Below are 18186 nucleotides of genomic sequence, written 5' to 3'. Positions count from 1 at the left end.
TAGAGAGGAACAAAAAAGAAATACATAACAATGAAATTTTCTTTTTGTGTTCTTGCTACTTACTACTATAAGGATATTGTTTGTTTTCCTCTCTGTCATGCTTGGAAAACAAACTGGAGTAAGAAGTGTGCACACTTTTATCCTTCTAGTGTCATTGTGATTTCATAATGGTATGTAAAGCTGATCAGCTTGTTTCCACTGTTCTGGCTTAATGTGTATCTGTGTTTTGGAAGAATGAATGAACAGAGTTCTAAAACTTGCTAGCTCCCAGACAGCCAATGTATTGTCAGCTAAGCACTGGTAGCATATCAGGAAAAAAATGAAGCAGCAAAAACCAGGATTTAAGGCTGAACCTCTGTGCATAGCACCATACTTGTCAGCTTTGCTGGGATTTTGGATGCGGGTGTGTGAGATACTTGACTGCAGTGACAGTCTGGCTGAGTGGTATGGTTTTGTCTCTCAGATGCATAAAATATCAGAATGCTGAACTGGGTAACTGCAGTCACGTGCATTTACTAATTCTCTGGAGATGTATTCTCCTTCTTGGCCTTTCTTTCTTGAAACTCAGGGGTTTTTTTTATAGTGCCTTTTCCTTGTAAAGCTGATAAAAGCTAGTTTGTTAGAATAATAATAAAAAAATTATTTCTACATATAGGAAAAACAAATTTCATGTAGCCTGTCCAGTACTGGTTATTAATACGTGCTTTTGAGGGAGTTATGATATTTAACTTTCTATTACTCATATGGTTTGTGTGAAGTTGTTTTAAAGACACTGTCTCTGAGTAGCATAAGTAACTTAAGACTTTGTGTCACTTAACTGTTGTCAAATCATCTTAAGTTTACCATGTGATGGGATTTTTGGTATGTTTTATTTGACCTCCTTCAATGTCAGTGATGTCAGATCTCTTGCCTTATGACCTAGTAGGCTGTCCATGTGCAATTGTTTAGCTGTTCCTTGAATAAAGGAGGTTCACTGAGTCTAAACTTTTCTGCTGTTCTTTGTGTTTTTAGTTGGTGTATTTTAGTCACTTCTGGTTCCATGAAATAGAGGGGTCTTCTAGCTATGAAGAGTAAAATGGATGATCTCCCATTTAGGCAGTACTAGTGTATGGGGGAGAGTGTGTTGTCTTTTTTTTTTTTTACTTCACATGGCCACAATCATGGCTTTTCAACCAAAATGGCTTTTTTCACTTTTTTTATTCAATGACTCCTCACAGCTGATACCATTTTTATAATAGAGGTAAGCCATTGTGGAATTTGACCTCTTGTCTGATTTTTAATCTCATGAACCAAACATGTACTTGTTGGCCTCTCTCTCCCCCAGACTGCCAGTGACTTTAAAAGCTTTTTTGGTTTTAATATTAATATACAGAAGTGTGTTATCTCTGCTTGCTGTGCTGTCGGGTGAAGAAATGCGTTTATATAATGCTGAGTCACTGAGGTTATCACTAGAACTGGTAAATGGGCTGTGTTTAGAAAGTGTTTATGTACTGAAAATAAATCACTGGTATTAGTTTTCCTTGAAGGTACATGCCAGGCCTGGTCATCAAGGAATGTTAGTAACCTCTTTCTCCAGAGTGCTTGTATTGTTCTTGACATCACCCCTTTTTAAACACGTCAGTAACATACTTTAACAATAAATGTGTTCAGTGTTATGTACAAATGGGAAGTGCAGGCCTATGCTATCCTATAAAGATAGCTGATAAGCACACACAAAGCAAATGATGCTCCATTTATAGTAAATAGCTGAGCTGAATGTTGCTGCAAAAGAGTGGTAAGATAGAGGGCCTCTTACAAATAAAGTGTATCCATTTGTTGTGAATATCGTGAAGGATGGCCAGTTTTGATGTAAGGATAGTCCTCATCTGAATATCTCTTCTTTATAGAATGCATTTGGGAGTGACACCTGCAATGTGCTTAACTTTGCTTGCATAGCTTTGTGTTAAGCTGCTTGTAAGGTGGACTCAGTGGTTTTGAATAGGAATGTTTTCCCTCCTCTCGTACTTGTCACTGCTATATTATTAGTGTTAAAACTTAGACATCAATACAATAACTCTTGGATCCATAGGTACACTAGGAGACTTTGAGAATGGCTTTAAAGCGTGCCTGTTTGAAGGAAGTCTGCAGTGTGCATCATAATGTAGGGGTACTTAGCATAGGAGTAGAACGGTTTAGTCACAGAAGCAGACTATAAACTTTTTCATTTGCTTCGGAGAGTTTTGTGCTGCCAAAGCTACACTGCTTCCATGACATAAGCTCGTTTAGATGTGTTGTTTGACCCTTGAATAGAATTACAGCTTCCTATTAATCTTGAAATTTAATAGTGTCGCTATTGCAGGTCTCTTTTTTTGAGTCGAGAGCTATGGTGGGAGAAAGGGTAGGGAGAACAAAACAACTCTTGCCCTGTCTGGAAATGTTGCTTAATTGGCCAGAGCATCAACCTCTAGGCCTTGCGCAGGTCTACCGTAGCAGAAGAGCATCTGCAGGAACTTGGAGGGTTTGAACTGAAAGACATGAACTAATGGAGCAGAGTCATACATGAGGATTTTATTGTTGTGGGGAATAATCTTAAGTTGTCAAGATAATGGTACAGCTCCTCTAGGTAATGTGGTAATCCATATATGTCAGTAGTTTATGCCTTTCTAGAAATGCCAACAAGACTATCAATTATGGAAATATTCTGTGCTCTGCATGCAGATTGGATTGTCTGTTGTTCCAGTGAAACACCTTGCTGCAAGGTCAGACAAATCAAATTGAGGTGAAGATGAGCTGGCTGAGCCTTTAAGACAGCTTGAAACCTTAGATGGTTGCATGTGTGCCTATGGATAGCAGAAATCTAGTTTTGTCTGACCTGTACCTCCTCCAGCTCTGAAGCAGCATTTCAGGCTAAGGGTTAAACTCTAATCTCACAGAACAACAAAATGATTGAGTTTGGAAGGGACCTCTGGAGGTCCTCTGGTCCAACCCCCTTGCTCATGCAGAGCCACCTAGAGCTGGTTGCCCAGGACTGTGTCCAGACCACTTTTGAGTACCTCGAAGGATGGACACTCCTCAACATCTCTGGGCTACTTGTGCCAGTGCTCAGTCACCCTCACAGTAAACAAGTTTTTCTTGATGTTCAGAGGGGATCTCCTGTGTTTCAGCTTGTGCCCATTACCTCTTGTCCTGTCAGTGGGCACCACTGAGAAGAGCCTGGTTCTGTTGCCTTTGCACCTTCCTTTCAGGTATTTATGTAGATTGATGAGATCCGGCCCCGAGACATCTCTTCTAGCCTGAACAGCCCTCAGACATCCACACAGTACTTAAGAGGCAGTCCAGTATAGGAGCCTTAGACAATTTCAGGGAACCATGTGTCACAGATCAGCTGATAGCATATAGTCAGTGTTTACTATTGTCTTTGTTCCCACATAATTTATTGAATCTAAAAAATGACATGTCACTCCAGGCTGTCAGATCCTTCTTCAGGTTGAGGTGGGGAGAACTCTGGGTGTTCCTTTAGACTTAGACTTTTGTCAAATCTACCTTCTAGTCTTATTCTAGCAGCCAGTGGTTTTTATTGGAGAAGTTCATAAAAGAGCTTACTAGAAGTTTAAACTGGGACCACTTCTTCCTCTGAATTGTAGATGCTACTGGATTGCATCTTGGGAAGTAATATAAGAGAAGATTTATCAGTAAGTAGCTTTGTTACAGTATTAAGTACGTATCTCAGGGAGAAGCAGGCTTGTTTTATCTACTAATTTCATCTTTAGTTAGTTTTTGCACAAGAAGGATCTGAGTAGCAATGGGTAACAGCTGAATTCTTGCAACAAAGTAAAAAAAAAGACAACAAAAAAAAACCCCACCCGCCAGATAAAGGTAAAAATGTTTGAGATCATTCGTAAGGAGAGAAGATCTGTTCCACTGAGTGAGAATATTTGGATTATTTAGCTGTTCTGCATGGCAGTGATGGTGTTCTGTAATGTCTCCTTGTAATATATCAGTAGGTATCATATTTTGGGATAATTGTAGTGGTTTTAGACTCTAGCAATTATTTCTGACAAAAATAAAAACCGTAGGCAGTATTTCAGATTTCATTCTCAATATGCAGATATCTTTTTGCTAATTTGATCTAAGGTTGTGAACTTTCAATTTGGATTTCCATAGCCCACAGCATAGTTATCTGTCTGCCCTAACTGCAGGATGAACTTCGGTACATTGCACTCTAATTTCAGGAAATGTCTTATTAGCCTACCCAGGACCTAGCTGATGTCTGCCGGCTGTTGCCTGCTTACGGGTAAGGTCAAAACTGTCTCAGGGGAAAATCATCCCTAAGAGCCAAACTTCTTAATGCTGCAAGTCCTTCTAAAATCTGAAGTAGAAGTGGGATTTCTGCATTTGTGTCTGTCTGTGAAGTCTGATTCTTTAATATTGGAAAGTTGGGAAGAGCCTGTTCTGGGTTATAGTAAATGAGAATGCTTTCCAAGGTGGATTTGGTTTGGAGATCAGAACTCCAGCATTGTATTGTGAAACTCACTGCCAAATTCTGGCCTATGTAGAAGTTCAACTTTTTTCATTTTTAACTAGTTCAGTTAGCATCCAAAATAAAAACACACAAATAAGACATCTCAGTTTTTCATAAATGCAGAACAACTGTACAGCATGCATGTTTGGTTTTGAGTTGCTTTCATAAAAAAAACCTGTCAGTTATTCTTCATAAATAATTAACACGATTCCCAGTGCAGACCTTGTAGAACAGACAACCGGCTTCAGAAATGTTAATTTCTTAATAGGAAGCTGGTTTCACTCTGAGTCAACAACATGTCCAGTTGTATAGCAGCACTAGTAAGCCAGTAAGAGCCAACAAAAACATGGCAAAAACATGATAGTTGCTTCAAAAGAGAAAACATTAATACATGCATTATTGCTGTGATCCAACTGGGAAGAAGTGTGGGGGAGGGGATACAAAGGGATTGATCAAAGTAATCAGTGGTGTATACAGAGAAATACTTAAGGGAAGTAGCTAGATCAAAACTGCCTTAAGATCTATTTTCAAAGTAGTCCTTAAGAATAAAAAGGAAATGTTTCCTGTGTGAGTTCTTAAGAACCCTTGCATCTTAAAGTCTGGTCTCTCTGTTTGTGAGACTAGCAAACTTCAAAGATGCCCAGAGTCTCTCAAAGGGAAAAGACGCCAAAAAAGTCCCTGCCAGATCTGAAAACATGTAGCAATATACTGTTCTAGTCCTGTTGGCATCCCTATAATATATCTGCTTGAATGAGACCCTAGTTTGGGTAAGGCTGCTTGTGGCATATGCCTCTGAGGAAAGAGATGCTTAGTCTCCCTAGGGCAGCAAAATATTTTTGGGGTGTGGTTTTTTTCTGGTAATCTTGTAGCTCTGCAGCTTGAAATGAGCTTCCCAAACATGTACGTTGCTGCTGATGTCATTCAGTCCCAGCTTATTTTGGCATAAGCTATTGGCAAATGTGAATAGCAGCCGTATTTAATTTCAGCTTTTCTCAGAATAGAAACAATGCTTAACAGAAAATGACAAAATCAGAAAGCCTTTTGTTTGAACTCCTGATACTTGACTAATCATTATTACAATAGTGGAACATGAGTAGGGACAGAATGCACTCTGGAAACTGGCTACTTCTGCAGCTCTCAAATCTAAGTAAACTTCATGAGATTTATCAGTTCACAGTTAAGTTGTCTAAGTAAAATATAAAAACCAAACACTTCTGAGAGGAAGACTTGGAATTGCCATTAAGTCTCACTTTAGAAACAAACCAGAAAAAGCTCTGTTAAGTCTTGACCAGTGCAGAATCACTCTGAAGAAAGCAGTTTCCCTGATAGAAAAGCTTAAACCCAAGCTTTTAAGCCAAAACTATCCTTCTAATCTGCAATCAGAAATGAAGTCTTTGCAGTTTGTTCTTGCACCCCTAGATGGGTTCTTGGCTCAGAACTGCGACATTCTCTGCTGGTTAAAACTGCAGTGCTTCATCAGCCTCTGAATAAACAAACTTTGACATAGCCAAATGTGGAAACAGGAGAGGGGAAGGAAGGCAGTGAGCTCCATGATGAGGAGGAAATGTTAGTGTCTTAGGAGGAAAGGTGGGAGGCAAACAGTCTTTGTCCCTAGCATGTAGATAGTTCCTAAACTGTTAATCCAGACAGTCTTGGATTGCAAATTTTTATAATAGACTTGTATGTTGGAAGAAGAGTGCCGACTGCTCTCACTATCTCCGTCTCTTCTCTTGAATAACAGTTCTCTTACTGCCTTGATGTCTGTCTGTGTTGACATGATTCTGCCAAAGTCTGAGTTTCTTCTGTGTGGACAATAGCTTGGCTCTTACTTCTAGTGGTGGTTCCATCATCTCTTTCTAAGTTTAATGATCCCATCGGGTCCTTTCCTTCATTAGCAGAACTTTATTATCAAATATAGGGAAATAGTATAACTCTGTACTCAGAAGAATGAAATGTAGCCTTTCCAAATCAGCCCTGTTAAACTCCTCCTCTTGAACTTTTGAGGTGAACGTTTGTAGTTGACTAACAATGAATCCTTGTGTTCATCTGGGGAATGATTGAGGCAGAGTCTTATGACTTGATTTACAAAGTCTTTGGTTTCTTTTATAGGCATTGAGTTAGGATGTAAGTGAATAGATTACTAGGACTTCAAATTGGTATGTATGGGATTTGCTTGTGTGTATGGGGGTCTTTCAGCCTTTGTACAAAAAGGAACTTTATTAGTGATGTTTCCTGTATATGGGTCTGACAGAAAGCAAAGTGTTATGTTAGCCTGCTGAGGTTTTTTTTTAATCTTTTGAATTTGATGATCTCTGTAAGATATAGTACTCTGATGCTGTAGCTGTAGAGTCAGCTGGCCAGACCTCTGAGATGAAGACTGATGCTGTCTTGTGATACAGTAAGTAACACTTTACTTATCATCGGTGAGCTCAGCTTACCTCCTTGATTAACTGATCACATCTTGTTTTGCATTTCAGTAGTTGCGCTAGCAGTAGTTCAAGTCACTGGCAAATGCTATGTAACTATTCTATTTTTGACTAGAGAGCTGATAGATCTTTGAAGTCGAGTAAATACTAAGCTTATAGCACAGAGAGAGAGAAAACCTAAGCAAGAAACAGTGGTTGAAGTAAAGTATGACTCTTTTGGATTAGTCCTCTGTACCCTGGGGTGAACCAAGACTATGATGAAGTTTACAAGAGCTAGTTTGCTCCAGCAAAGAAGAGTTATGATACAAGGCCTTAACATATGTTAAGATAGCAGATGTTTGTCACAAGTTCCTTGTGGTTGATGGTGATGGGGAGTGGTGAGTCAGCAGGGGGACTCTGTGTGGAAAGGCCTATGTGTAAACAGGTAAGAACTCTGAAAGTTTTGTATAAAATATTTACATGCTTTAGGCCTTTAGGAATCTAGTGATATGTTCATGAAACCGATTGCATCTGTTTGGGAACACTTTGGTTTTGCTTTAATGTGAGCTGTCACACTTGCAGTTTTATGATGTATCATAGGAGTATTCATAAGGCACTCGTCCCTTTCTCTAGTACTTCAAATACCTGAGGTGTGCTTGCAAAGAAACATAAAATAAAACTATTCCCGTTTTTTGCGGGGTGGAGGCAGGGAGGGTTAGGAGAAAAGCAGGATTATACATATTCATATCATATACTAATGTGTGCTTAGTGGGAGTTAAGTCCCATGAGTAGAGGTAAAAATCAAGCCTTTTTTCATTTCTTTTCTTTCCGGAAAACTTCCTCTGTTGAAGCTCAAACGTGGTCAAAACTGTGAGAACTCCACATGAGAGCAACTGGTTTCAGTTTTCATTTCAGTAGCAGTTTAAGCAACAGTTTAATCCTATTCTAGGTAGCAGACTGGGTGATCTTAAAGGTCTTTTCCAACCTAAACAATTCTATGATTCTATATTTGTAGAACTGGTGCTGCAGTAGCATGGTTCAAAGTTAGCTAACAAAATATATAGAACTGTTCCGTTACTAAACAGATACGCTTCAGGGAAGATACTCAAAGTCTTGACACTTCTTCCATGATGAAATGAAAAGGCTGGTTTTGTTCAAGACATGGAGGCAGACCTGTCTCTTCTCAAAACTAAGTAGTTCTCATTCTACATTAAATGTAAAAGAATAGCAGATTTACTCAGCACTAGTTTAAACTGGTCATCACAAAGAACTGGCTTATACAAGGAGGTGCTAGCAATAGGGACTGTATTGTACTAACAGCAAAATTGCAACTATGTGAGCTTGTCTGTTAGAATAGACAAACAGTGTACATATCAAACTGTCTGCACTGAGGTTGTGATTTGCACTGTCAGCCTCAATTTTTTGGTAGGGGTTTTTGTTTGGTGTGAAGATCACAGAAAAAGGGAAAGAATCCTCGCTTTGGATTCCCAGTGCTTCCTGTGAGTAGTTTTCCATGGTGTAATGTGTTACAACATAGAACTTTGTAGGTTCTGTCTTTCAGGATAGTATGTCCTGTTGGATTAGCTGATCCTGGAAACTAACAGTTTCATATAAACAGATGTAGTGTGAAATAAATGGCAGGTTTGATTGGCAATTACTTTGTTACAGAAAGCAGGATTACATTTCTAAATGTCAGGAGATGTCCACAGAAAACTGTCAGTTCTACTATAGCAGCATTTTTCTAATTCCTTGGTTATATGTTAATTTAGGAAAAATTTCTTCATGGAAAGAGTGGTCAAGCATTGGAACAGGCTGCCCAGAGAGATGGTGGAATCACCATCCCTGGAGGCATTCAAAAACCAGGTAGATGTGGCACTTTGGGGCATGGTGGTGTTGGGTTGATGGTTGGACTGATGATCTTAGAGGTCCTTTCCAACCTTAATGATTCCTAGTTTTTACTTTCATTTAAAAATAATCCAGCCACCAAGCCAGGAAACATGAAATTAATCATTACTCTACCCTTAATTGGTTTAGTGGTGGACTTGGTAGTGTTAGGTTAGTGGTTGGGCTTTAAGATCATCAAGGTCTTTTCCAGCCTAAATGATTCTATGATTTCCAGCCAAGTATTAGACTAGCCCTTAGCTTGCTACTGAAAACTTGTACCTTGTGTCTGTGCTTCATGGCAAATGTCCCATAAGCAGTTAAGTTTTTGAGAGGGTGGAATTTCTGTGGCAGTTGGACAAAGCCATTCGTTTTGAAAACCAAAATGTGACTGAGTAGTCAGAGGCATTGGTGAGGCAGTGGCATAGGCTGCTTTCCTGCACTCGGCTTACTGCAGAGTGGAATTCGTACACAGCGTACTGACGTTCCTGCAGAGTCTGGCTTCAGATCCCCTGATGGTTGCTATGTGAAAGAGGTAGTTCTTCCTTCCTACACCACTCGAAAGTCTGCATATTTTGGACATTCTTATTCCTAACACTGAAGTTGAGTGCTTGTGAAAGTAGAATTCAACTAAATCACACTGCAGTGTTTTGAAGTCTGTCTTTTTTCTCTCCCTCAGTCCAGGAGAACCTAAAGCTAAGGTATATGTCTTTCAGTTCACTATTGTAATGTTAAAGGTAGGTAGCCCTATATATTGTTGAGGTGTCTGTGTTTGTTCTGTGCCTTGCTTGCTGTGTGTTGGTTTTAGGATTTACTTGCAGCTGCAATAGCATATTGCTGAGATGATCATTTATTAGCTGGGCATACAGTGGTGTGACCCTTTCCTACCCCACAAAAGTGCCACTGTTGTTGGGCTTTAATTCAAATTAAAAGAATCCAGCACCAAACAAAGCAAGTATTTTGTGTATTGTACTGAGATGTGTTCAGGATGATGGAGAAGCCTTGGTTACAGGCTGTGCCAATATAGTCGAGGCTTCAGGCTTTAAAGAAGGGGGAAAAGAAAACTAGTGGTTTGGTGCATGTTACTAGTCTCCCACCTACCTCATGGATGCTGAGGGTATAGAAAGGAATGGGATTAGTGTTTGTTAGACACGGATAAGCTTTTTGATATTTTGGAATAGGCACGTGAAATTTCTGCTAGTAATATGCAGTGAATGAGTTAACTTTTAAACCATTCTCTTGTGCTTAGCAGGATTTCTAATAACATGGGAAGACAATAGAAGTGTCTGCAAATAGCCTGTTGCTTTCCTTTAAAAAAAAAAAAAAATAGAGGTCTGACTGCTAAAATAACTCAATTCTACTGTTTAAACTCACGATTCAGTGCTTACAGCCTGAAGGACTCAAATATTTATGGGAAGCTGTTGGAAGCAGATTCTCATTCAGTTAAACCAGAAGTGAAACCAGCTACCAGAACTTGGATAGCAAACCTCTTCAGCTGGAGAAGTATTTTTTTAAAAAAATTGTTGCGCTGGCCTAGATACTGAAGTCTTGATGGTTTTGTGTCAGTGTATTAGGTCATAGCTGTGTCTTTAGCTGTAAGGATTGAGTAGCTTGGTTTCCATCAGCAATTACAAATCTGAAGTTTCACTATAATAATACTCTTCTTTAGAGATGAAAACAAGACTGATCTTAACTGTCAACTGTCTAACAGTGCAAGCACAAGCCCATCTTTATTGATAACTGTAATTGCTCTTGGGCAGAATAGCTCCTGAGAAGGGTAAAGTAGGAGGCCTGACCAGTTGAACATCGGGAGCTCAGCCGGCCTCATTCCAGGCTTGCTAGAGTGTTCTGTGATGCTGTCCCTGTGAAGCTTAGTGGAAAGCTTATAACGCTGATGGTGGCACTGGATTGCGGGGACCAGCGACAGGGATCAAAAAGATGACAGCCGTTCCATAGCTGGAGGATGAGGAGCTGAACCCAGTATGATGTGAACTGCCATCTGTCTCTTTCTCAGCTCAGGCACCACTACTAAAGGTACAGAAATCATGGCTGTGCCTTATGCAGGCTGTCAATAAAATGTCCCTTCTGATATTTTCCTGGGTATGCTCAGACTGGATTTCCAGAGCTGTGTATACACCGATACCTGCATCATTTTGGTGTGGTATTTACTACCTTATATAAATATTTGCATCCCTGTGTAAAATGGTCTGGTACTTGGCTAATGCATCTTCATGAAATCAGATGATATTTCACTGAAAAATGTTGGTCTGTCTGCATCCGGTTTAATAGACTGAAATGCATATGCTTCTGAAAGCGGGTGTTTTCTTTGCCACTTTATGCTCATCTTTCTGCTTTATACATAAATCCTAAAGATTTTGTGTTAATAAGCATTTTTAAAACTAGTCTGGAGGTTCCTTCCCTTCTGTAATCTTGCAGTTGTTTTTGTGTTGGGATACTAAAGAAAGACAGGATGGGGAAGAAAAAAGTTTGGGAAAAGGGATAAAGCTGGAGTGTCATATCCAAAAATGATGGTGGTATAGCCAGGAAGATGGAATAATTCACCTCAGAACTTAATCATTGGTCAAGTCTCGTGAATGAAAAATAATGTGTGGCAAAATCATGCACAACAGCAATCTACTTCTTACATTTTGGGAAAACCTATCACTCAGATGGTCAATTATGTTGGTCAATAAACTTCTGCTTTGAAAATAGTGCCAATCTGCCCGCATATTTCTTGTTAAGCTTGGAAGAATGGAGTGTGTGGTTCTGGGAAAGAAACCTGAAGCATCCTGCCTTTACAGCCGAATTACTGTAAGAAGGTTTTAGGAGATTTATCTTGTCAGTAATAAAAGACAGGGTGACAAAATGGTGGTATTGCTGCTTTGTGTTTAAATAAACAGTATGCTTATTTCAAACAAGGTTATTTCTCCAGTGATACCTGTATTTTTAAGTAGAGTACATGAAGGTTATATTAGCTTTGTCTCTGCAAGCATTGCTTTTCTACAGGTGAAACCAGTCAACTAATGGTAGTAGAACCATCTTTTTAGTTCTCACATTGACACTGTAGAAATGTTTTGGTGCTTAAGGACGTAGTATAGTTACAGACAGCATTTCCAGACCACTACCTTCAAAGAGCTGCTAGTGTAAACTCTTACCCTTCACTAAATACTAGGCTGTAGAGGTTTGTAGAGCCCCCTCTTGGCGCTCTGAATGTGTGTGTCCATCCCACAAGCTCCGTACTGTTGACAAAAGTTTTATATTGGATTTTCATCTCCAGCCCCCAAGTACTGAATTAAGGTTGCTTTAAAACCAGTTCATTCAGATGTGAATGAACATTCTAAAGGTTACAAGCAACAAACTTAAACATGTTTCATTTTTTCCTTAGCTTCTGGCTAGTGGTGTGCTGCTTATATAACATATGAAAAGCTTTTTTTTTTATTGCCTACTAGTAGTGTGTAATTGTTATCCTAGTAAGTGTTTGGCAGCTAGGAAGCCTGGAAGCACACAGAAAAGTGAACCTTACTGTAAAGCTGGCTATTTATTTTCCAAGACCAGAATTTATTTCTAGTACACCTTCTGTAGTTCTGAATAGCTCTACATTATGATAGGGCAGAGGAACCTTAAAGTCAATAAAAGACTTATTTGGACAAGGCATGGTGTCTTAAGCCTATATCTGTTGTTGCTTGTTTAGTCACACTACTGTGCTTTTAGAGGATGCAAAAAAAGGTTCATCTGGGTTTTGTTAGATATATTTTGATTTTTCTTTCAATTTGCTGTTAAATAACACTGAAAGTTAGGTTTTGGGTAAAGATTTAAATCACTCAATTTATCAAAACAAAATGTTAGAGCATAAAGGCATTTAGTTCAATACTGCAAAAAAATTGAAAATACCATTTTGATAGCTGGTTTCCCTTTGCTGTTTAATAAGAAAGAAAAGTACCATTTTATTTTCAGCCCTCCACCCTCTCTCTCTCAGGAGAGTGAAATACTGATGCCGTTTCTCTAAATGGGCAGTTCCTTAACTATTTGATAGCATACAAAATGTAACCCCCACAGAAACTGCTTAGTAACAGATCTTTTGCAGTGGCATGTCTGATTTGTATGAAACATTGCCGTAATTGGCTTCGTTGGTACTGTCAGAGCGAACTTTAAATGAAAGTGACAGTAACTAGTCCAGACTTTTTTCATTTTGTTCGGGGTAAAACTATTAGACAGTAAGTGACTTGCTGGTTTTATTGCTTTCAATTAGCAACCCAATTTTATACTCTTTTAATTATCATTTAATTGGATTGCCCCTTTACACTCAGAGCCTGGCAGTCAAACCAGCTGATTTAGTATTTGGCACAACTGAGGGGGTGAAAATTTCTTCCATAAACGTTTCTCCAGAGGATATGTTCCTGCCAGCATAGAAACTCTTCTCTGAAAGTGGCAAATCTGCTTTAATATCTCCTTTCTGGCCTCTAAATTTGCACCCCCTCATTTGTGCCTGACCCTGAATCCACTATTTCAGTGGTTGTTATAACTGAGGGGGCTGAAGCCTCCAAAGTAAAGCTTTAATGTAAAATGTAACCAGATAGGACATATGAACAGTTCTTAAATTAGACTCAAAGAGGTAGTGTTGGTATATGTGTAAGTTGCTTAGGAAAGTGTGGAAGTTGTCCCTGTAACTGTTCCAAGAGATTAATTGTCATGTCCTTGCATGTTCTTAGTGTAGGGGGAGTTAGCATTGTAAACTGACCCTTGAGAGTAAACTAGAGGACAAGGCAGAGGCTGGGGATGCTTTTTAAAAAGGGACTGGAAGGGAGAAAGGAAAAGAGTCCATGGTTTAGGGACTGAAGAAGCAGCAGCACATTGGAGCCTTGCTGGGCTGGGAGTAGAGGCCCTTTCCTGAGCCTTCAGTTACAGCCCTCTCCCCTCCCCTGGCAGAAAGAAGAGGTGGGAAAGCACCAGCAAAAAAAATGAGGAGGAAGTAGGAAGGACATGTTGCTCTCCCGTTACTAGTCCTGGACTCAAAATGCAGATAACATCATCCTCTCTGGAGCCAATTGCATGTGTGGGCTTAAAAAAAAGTCTACCATCTGGTGGCTGGGCTGCTTCTTTTTTTTTCTTTTTTTTTTTTTGTCAGATTCTGGCTCCTCTGTAAGCTGTTTTGGGAATGGGGAGGGAGGGCTGTTTATATTGATGTTAAAACAGTTGGTAGAGGAATCTTTAACTTCCTTCTGTAATCCTCAGTGTTAAATGTTTTCAGCTCGTAGTTCAGTTGCAGTTATTTGTAGCTGGCATTCACATTTGCTCTGTAATTTAATTTAGATGATGCTGATTGGCCCATATTAGAGCAGACTTGTACAAGGAGCCTGTTGCGTGTAGAAACCGATCACTAACTCCATAGTTAAGGTCATCCAAGTAGAGTTGTAAATATTTCCCCTCAGTGGCTTGAATTCACTTGTGGAATTGTGATTTATACTGTCAGATCTTATTTGTCAGATTTCTCAACTCCTGAAAATGCTGAGTAACAATGTTGTCATCGCAAAAATACTGTAATATTCTCATTAATCCATGTGGTTTTGGTTCCAGCTGTTTGCCAGTTAGTTATTTATTAGAGTCTATTTTCTGAATAGCTTCCAGCTACACATTCTTCAGAGACATGAGATTTTATTCATACATGTATCTACTTATAGGTGAGGAATTTGAAACTGGAGCATGAGCAGGAGAAAAACAAGATCTTGTCAGAAGCATTAGAGACGCTAGCTACCGAACACCATGAACTAGAGCAGTCTCTGGTTAAGGGGTCTCCGCCTCTCAGCATCATCAGCGAAGAGCAGTTCTATGATGCTGTTTCAGGTAAGTAATGATGTCCAGAATGTGAGTGTGTAGCCAGCACGTATGTGGTGAATGCGTTGGGGGCAGGAGGGGAATGAAGGGGTGGGAACAGTCTCACTATAAGTGAAATCTCTGCCTTTCTAACATGGAACTAATTTTAGGAGAATGCTTCACGTGCTTTATGAGTGGGCCTCTAAAAATTTGCCTGAATTCACCTGTAGAATTGTGTTGGTTTACCCTAGCATGACAAAAAGTTAAAAAAACAGAGGGCAATCGTGAAAGGTCTGATTGCTTGGGTGTCTACGCCCTTTTTTTAAATAGCAAAACTTAAGGTGCCTATTTTAGGACATGTAACTGTATCTTGTAGCCGTCTGACTTGCTTTCTTCATGGTGGTGTATGTTTTTTCTTTTATTTTGTTGTTAAGATCTGTCCATAAAAATCCCTAGTTTTGAGGGATAATAAGGTTAAGAAAGGCTTGTTCTATTTCACTTTTATATACCTTAAGTGTCACAGGTGGAACAAAAGGATGAATCAAAATCCTGTGTCCGTTTCTGAAATATCTTTTCTTTCCCTGTCTGCTCTTCAATTTAGTATCTTTCATATTTTCATGTGCAGAAAATGCAAATAGTGATTTTTGGAAAACTGAGCTGCGCAAGATGATTACAACATGGATTTGTATAGAGAGGCTGTACATAGTGCAGCTCAATAATAGCTCTGAGAGATCCTGCTGGCACACAGCTGTCTACAACTATGAAGGATCTGGAAAAGCTTGAGGGTGAATATAGTCCAACTGTAGCAGATAATTAGGTTGTGATGGCATACTTCACAAGCAAGTATGGGGTTAGTTCAGCTCGCTGAAAAAGTATCTGATGCTTCTGACAGATGAGAAGAGCAGTGTTCGCAGACTCATTGATAGCTGTTCTGCAGTGCACAATTTAAGCAGAGAATAAAAACAGGCAGAGCGGAGTCTGTGCTCAAGTATAGCACCAGCACAGGAGCGCAGCAAATCAACAGCAGACTTCGCTGCTTGGCACAGTAACAAATTTATCAAGCCTTCAAGGAGGAGAAGAGATTGAGGAACACTAGAAGCAGGTTCTTCAACCAGAAGCTAAAGAACAATTCTGCTGAAAGGCCTCAGGCTCTTCTGCTTGTCGTAACAAAGCAGAGAATAGTTGTTTATCTGGTGCTGTTGGAATGTAGTCTCTCCAGCCAGGCTTGCTTTGTGTATGTGAGAGAATACTCAGCTTTAAAGAGCTGTTAGTCTATACATCTCCTAGCTGACCCAGTCTCTAAATCTTCTTGAATGAAAGTGGCCAAAGCCTCCTCTCTAGCTGGGAGAGGTAGTGTTTTTGTCGCTTGCAAACAAATCACATTGAGTGGATTTGTGTAACTGTGAAACTTGTTGAGCATATATATAGATAGATATATATACACACCCACGTGTGTGTATATATATATATACACACCCCCACATAAAAACATGTATGTCAATTCTCTCTCCTTCAGGAGAAGTTACTTGACATAATTCATCTCGATTGCAATTTAAGTAATTTTCCAGGACAGACTTGCTTTCTTGACTGTCTGTCAACTTTATCAGACTTGTGTTAGAGTCTCTTCTCCAGGTTGTTCACATTCAGTGCTTTGCAGTGATTAGGGTCCTTGCTGTCTCTGAAGGCACGTGTTTGGGGAAGGGCACTCTGACTTTTTGGGGGCTAGAGAAAGGGAAATGTGACATTTTCCTGGCTGCTGGATGCATGTGATGACTTCCACTGTAAGCACAAAAGGCATTAGTTTTTTGTGGGTGTGGTTTAGGGTGGAGTTTTTTCACTAATCACTGGGATCATGGTAATACTTTCTAACCCACTTGCTTTTCTGCCATGTCTGTGGAATCTCAACTAGAAAGCTTCTTGTGTCTGTATGACAAGAACATAGTGAGAGCAGAGGAGTCTGGCATGTATGACACTGGCTCAGAGTTTGGGAATGTTGGTCTTCTTTCTTGGGCTAATGGGACAGGGAATATGGTCGTAAATATTTTTATAACAGAGAGTAGTGACTAGGCCTAATTGTCAAAGCTAAAAATTTATATCTCCAGAAACCTAAACTACTAGGATTTTGTCTTCCAAGCTTTTGATAAAACTGATTTGCAATCTGATAGTATTTTATTAAGTTAAATGATATTGATTTTGGATAAATAGACATATTCATGAATTATCTTACTAGGCTGTATAGGAGATTGAGCAAACACCCATGTTTTTTAACATGGTGATGTGACAAGTTATAATTTCTGTCAGTGGAAAAATGCCACTACTTCGAGGGTATCTTTTCTATTAGGATACCATCTCTTTCTAGTTACAGTTCTCTGAATTTTTAAATCTCCACTGTAGGACTGAGTTTAGAAGTGAGAGTATTGCATAACTAGGCTTGCACTTTGAGCTGAAGAATTGTTAGCTTTGACTTGACAGGTTGAAAGAAGCAGCCACGGCTGCTTTTTGTTCAGGGTTTTGTTTTTTTTTTTGAAAGAATGTTGTCTGCATATTAGACACTTCTGCTTGCTTACTCTCAACAGAATTATCACCAGCTGTGACAATTCAGAGCAATGCAATACTTTTCAAACAGGTTTTTGAACAAGTGTATCAGAATATATTCACAGCAGCAGCTGCTTGTCCTCATTTACCATGCTCTGATTCATACTGTAGAGCAATCTGATTGCAGGAACCAGGCTCCTGAATGAAGCTGAATCAGAAGATACAGTCCGGTTGCTATTGGACACTCAGTCCATGGTAGGAGAGTAGAGCTAATCTGAGGGGGACACCACTAGAAATGTATCTAGTTCAAGTGTCAAGTCCTCAGCACCATCTATCTGGCTTGTAAATCTGCTCCAGCTGAGCCATGCTACCTGCTGATGTTGGCATAGACTAAACTGGTCACTGATAAATCTGTGTGGTGTAGTCCTGTTTGTAGAAATCATGGGCACAATTACAGAAATACCCTCTTTCTTTTCCAAAACTGGGGTGAGGTAAGATGTGGTAAGATTGCTTACTGAAGTAGCAGTTTATTTGCTGAGGTATCTCCTCTTTTTAAGTGATACGCTTTCTGACTGGTGTGGTAACCCTGGAATCCCTGCAATGGGAGAGCAGTAGACGCTGAACATGAAAGGAAGAACCTGCAGGAAATGGCAGTTATTTGTTACCAAAGCATGGTATCCAGTGTTAAGAAAAATGAAGTTAAGGGTGTTGTTATTCTGTACTCTGATAGCAACAGGTCAGTTAACAGCACTTCCTGGTGTGCTGATCCTCTGATCATGGGAGTGGTGGAAATGTGTAATTAAACTCAGTAGCACATGGAGCGCTAGAGCTCTTGGTTTCAGGATTGAGTGCTTAACATGTGTCAAACTCTTCTATGTTTAAAGCAGGGTGAGGTGGAGGAGGGCTGAACTGGGGAAGGGAAGAAGCACTAAACAAGTAGCAAAATTTGGTAAGACCAATGGCATTTCCTAGAGAGCCGGAAAAGCTATTAGCTTTGATTAAGTATGCAGACCTCAGGAAGCATATGGAAATGGAATACAAATGCAGAGTCCA

General features: G+C 39.6%; 1 protein-coding gene across 6 annotated transcripts in view; it reads left to right on the top strand.

Moving 5' to 3' along the window:
* OSBPL1A (oxysterol binding protein like 1A) overlaps nucleotides 1-18186 on the top strand; it is a 79666-nt gene that overhangs the window by 36081 nt on the left and 25399 nt on the right. For all 6 annotated transcript variants that reach the window (XM_075706042.1, XM_075706043.1, XM_075706044.1 and 3 more), the window contains one exon: nucleotides 14466-14628. In XM_075706042.1, coding sequence (XP_075562157.1) covers nucleotides 14466-14628 — 163 coding nt within the window. The remainder of the gene's footprint in view (nucleotides 1-14465; nucleotides 14629-18186) is intronic.

The sequence above is a fragment of the Pelecanus crispus genome, chromosome 2 (assembly GCF_030463565.1).
Source record: "Pelecanus crispus isolate bPelCri1 chromosome 2, bPelCri1.pri, whole genome shotgun sequence".
Classification (NCBI taxonomy): domain Eukaryota; kingdom Metazoa; phylum Chordata; class Aves; order Pelecaniformes; family Pelecanidae; genus Pelecanus; species Pelecanus crispus.
The sequence above is the reverse complement of the archived record's forward strand: the minus strand, read 5'-3'. Positions and strand labels throughout refer to the sequence as shown.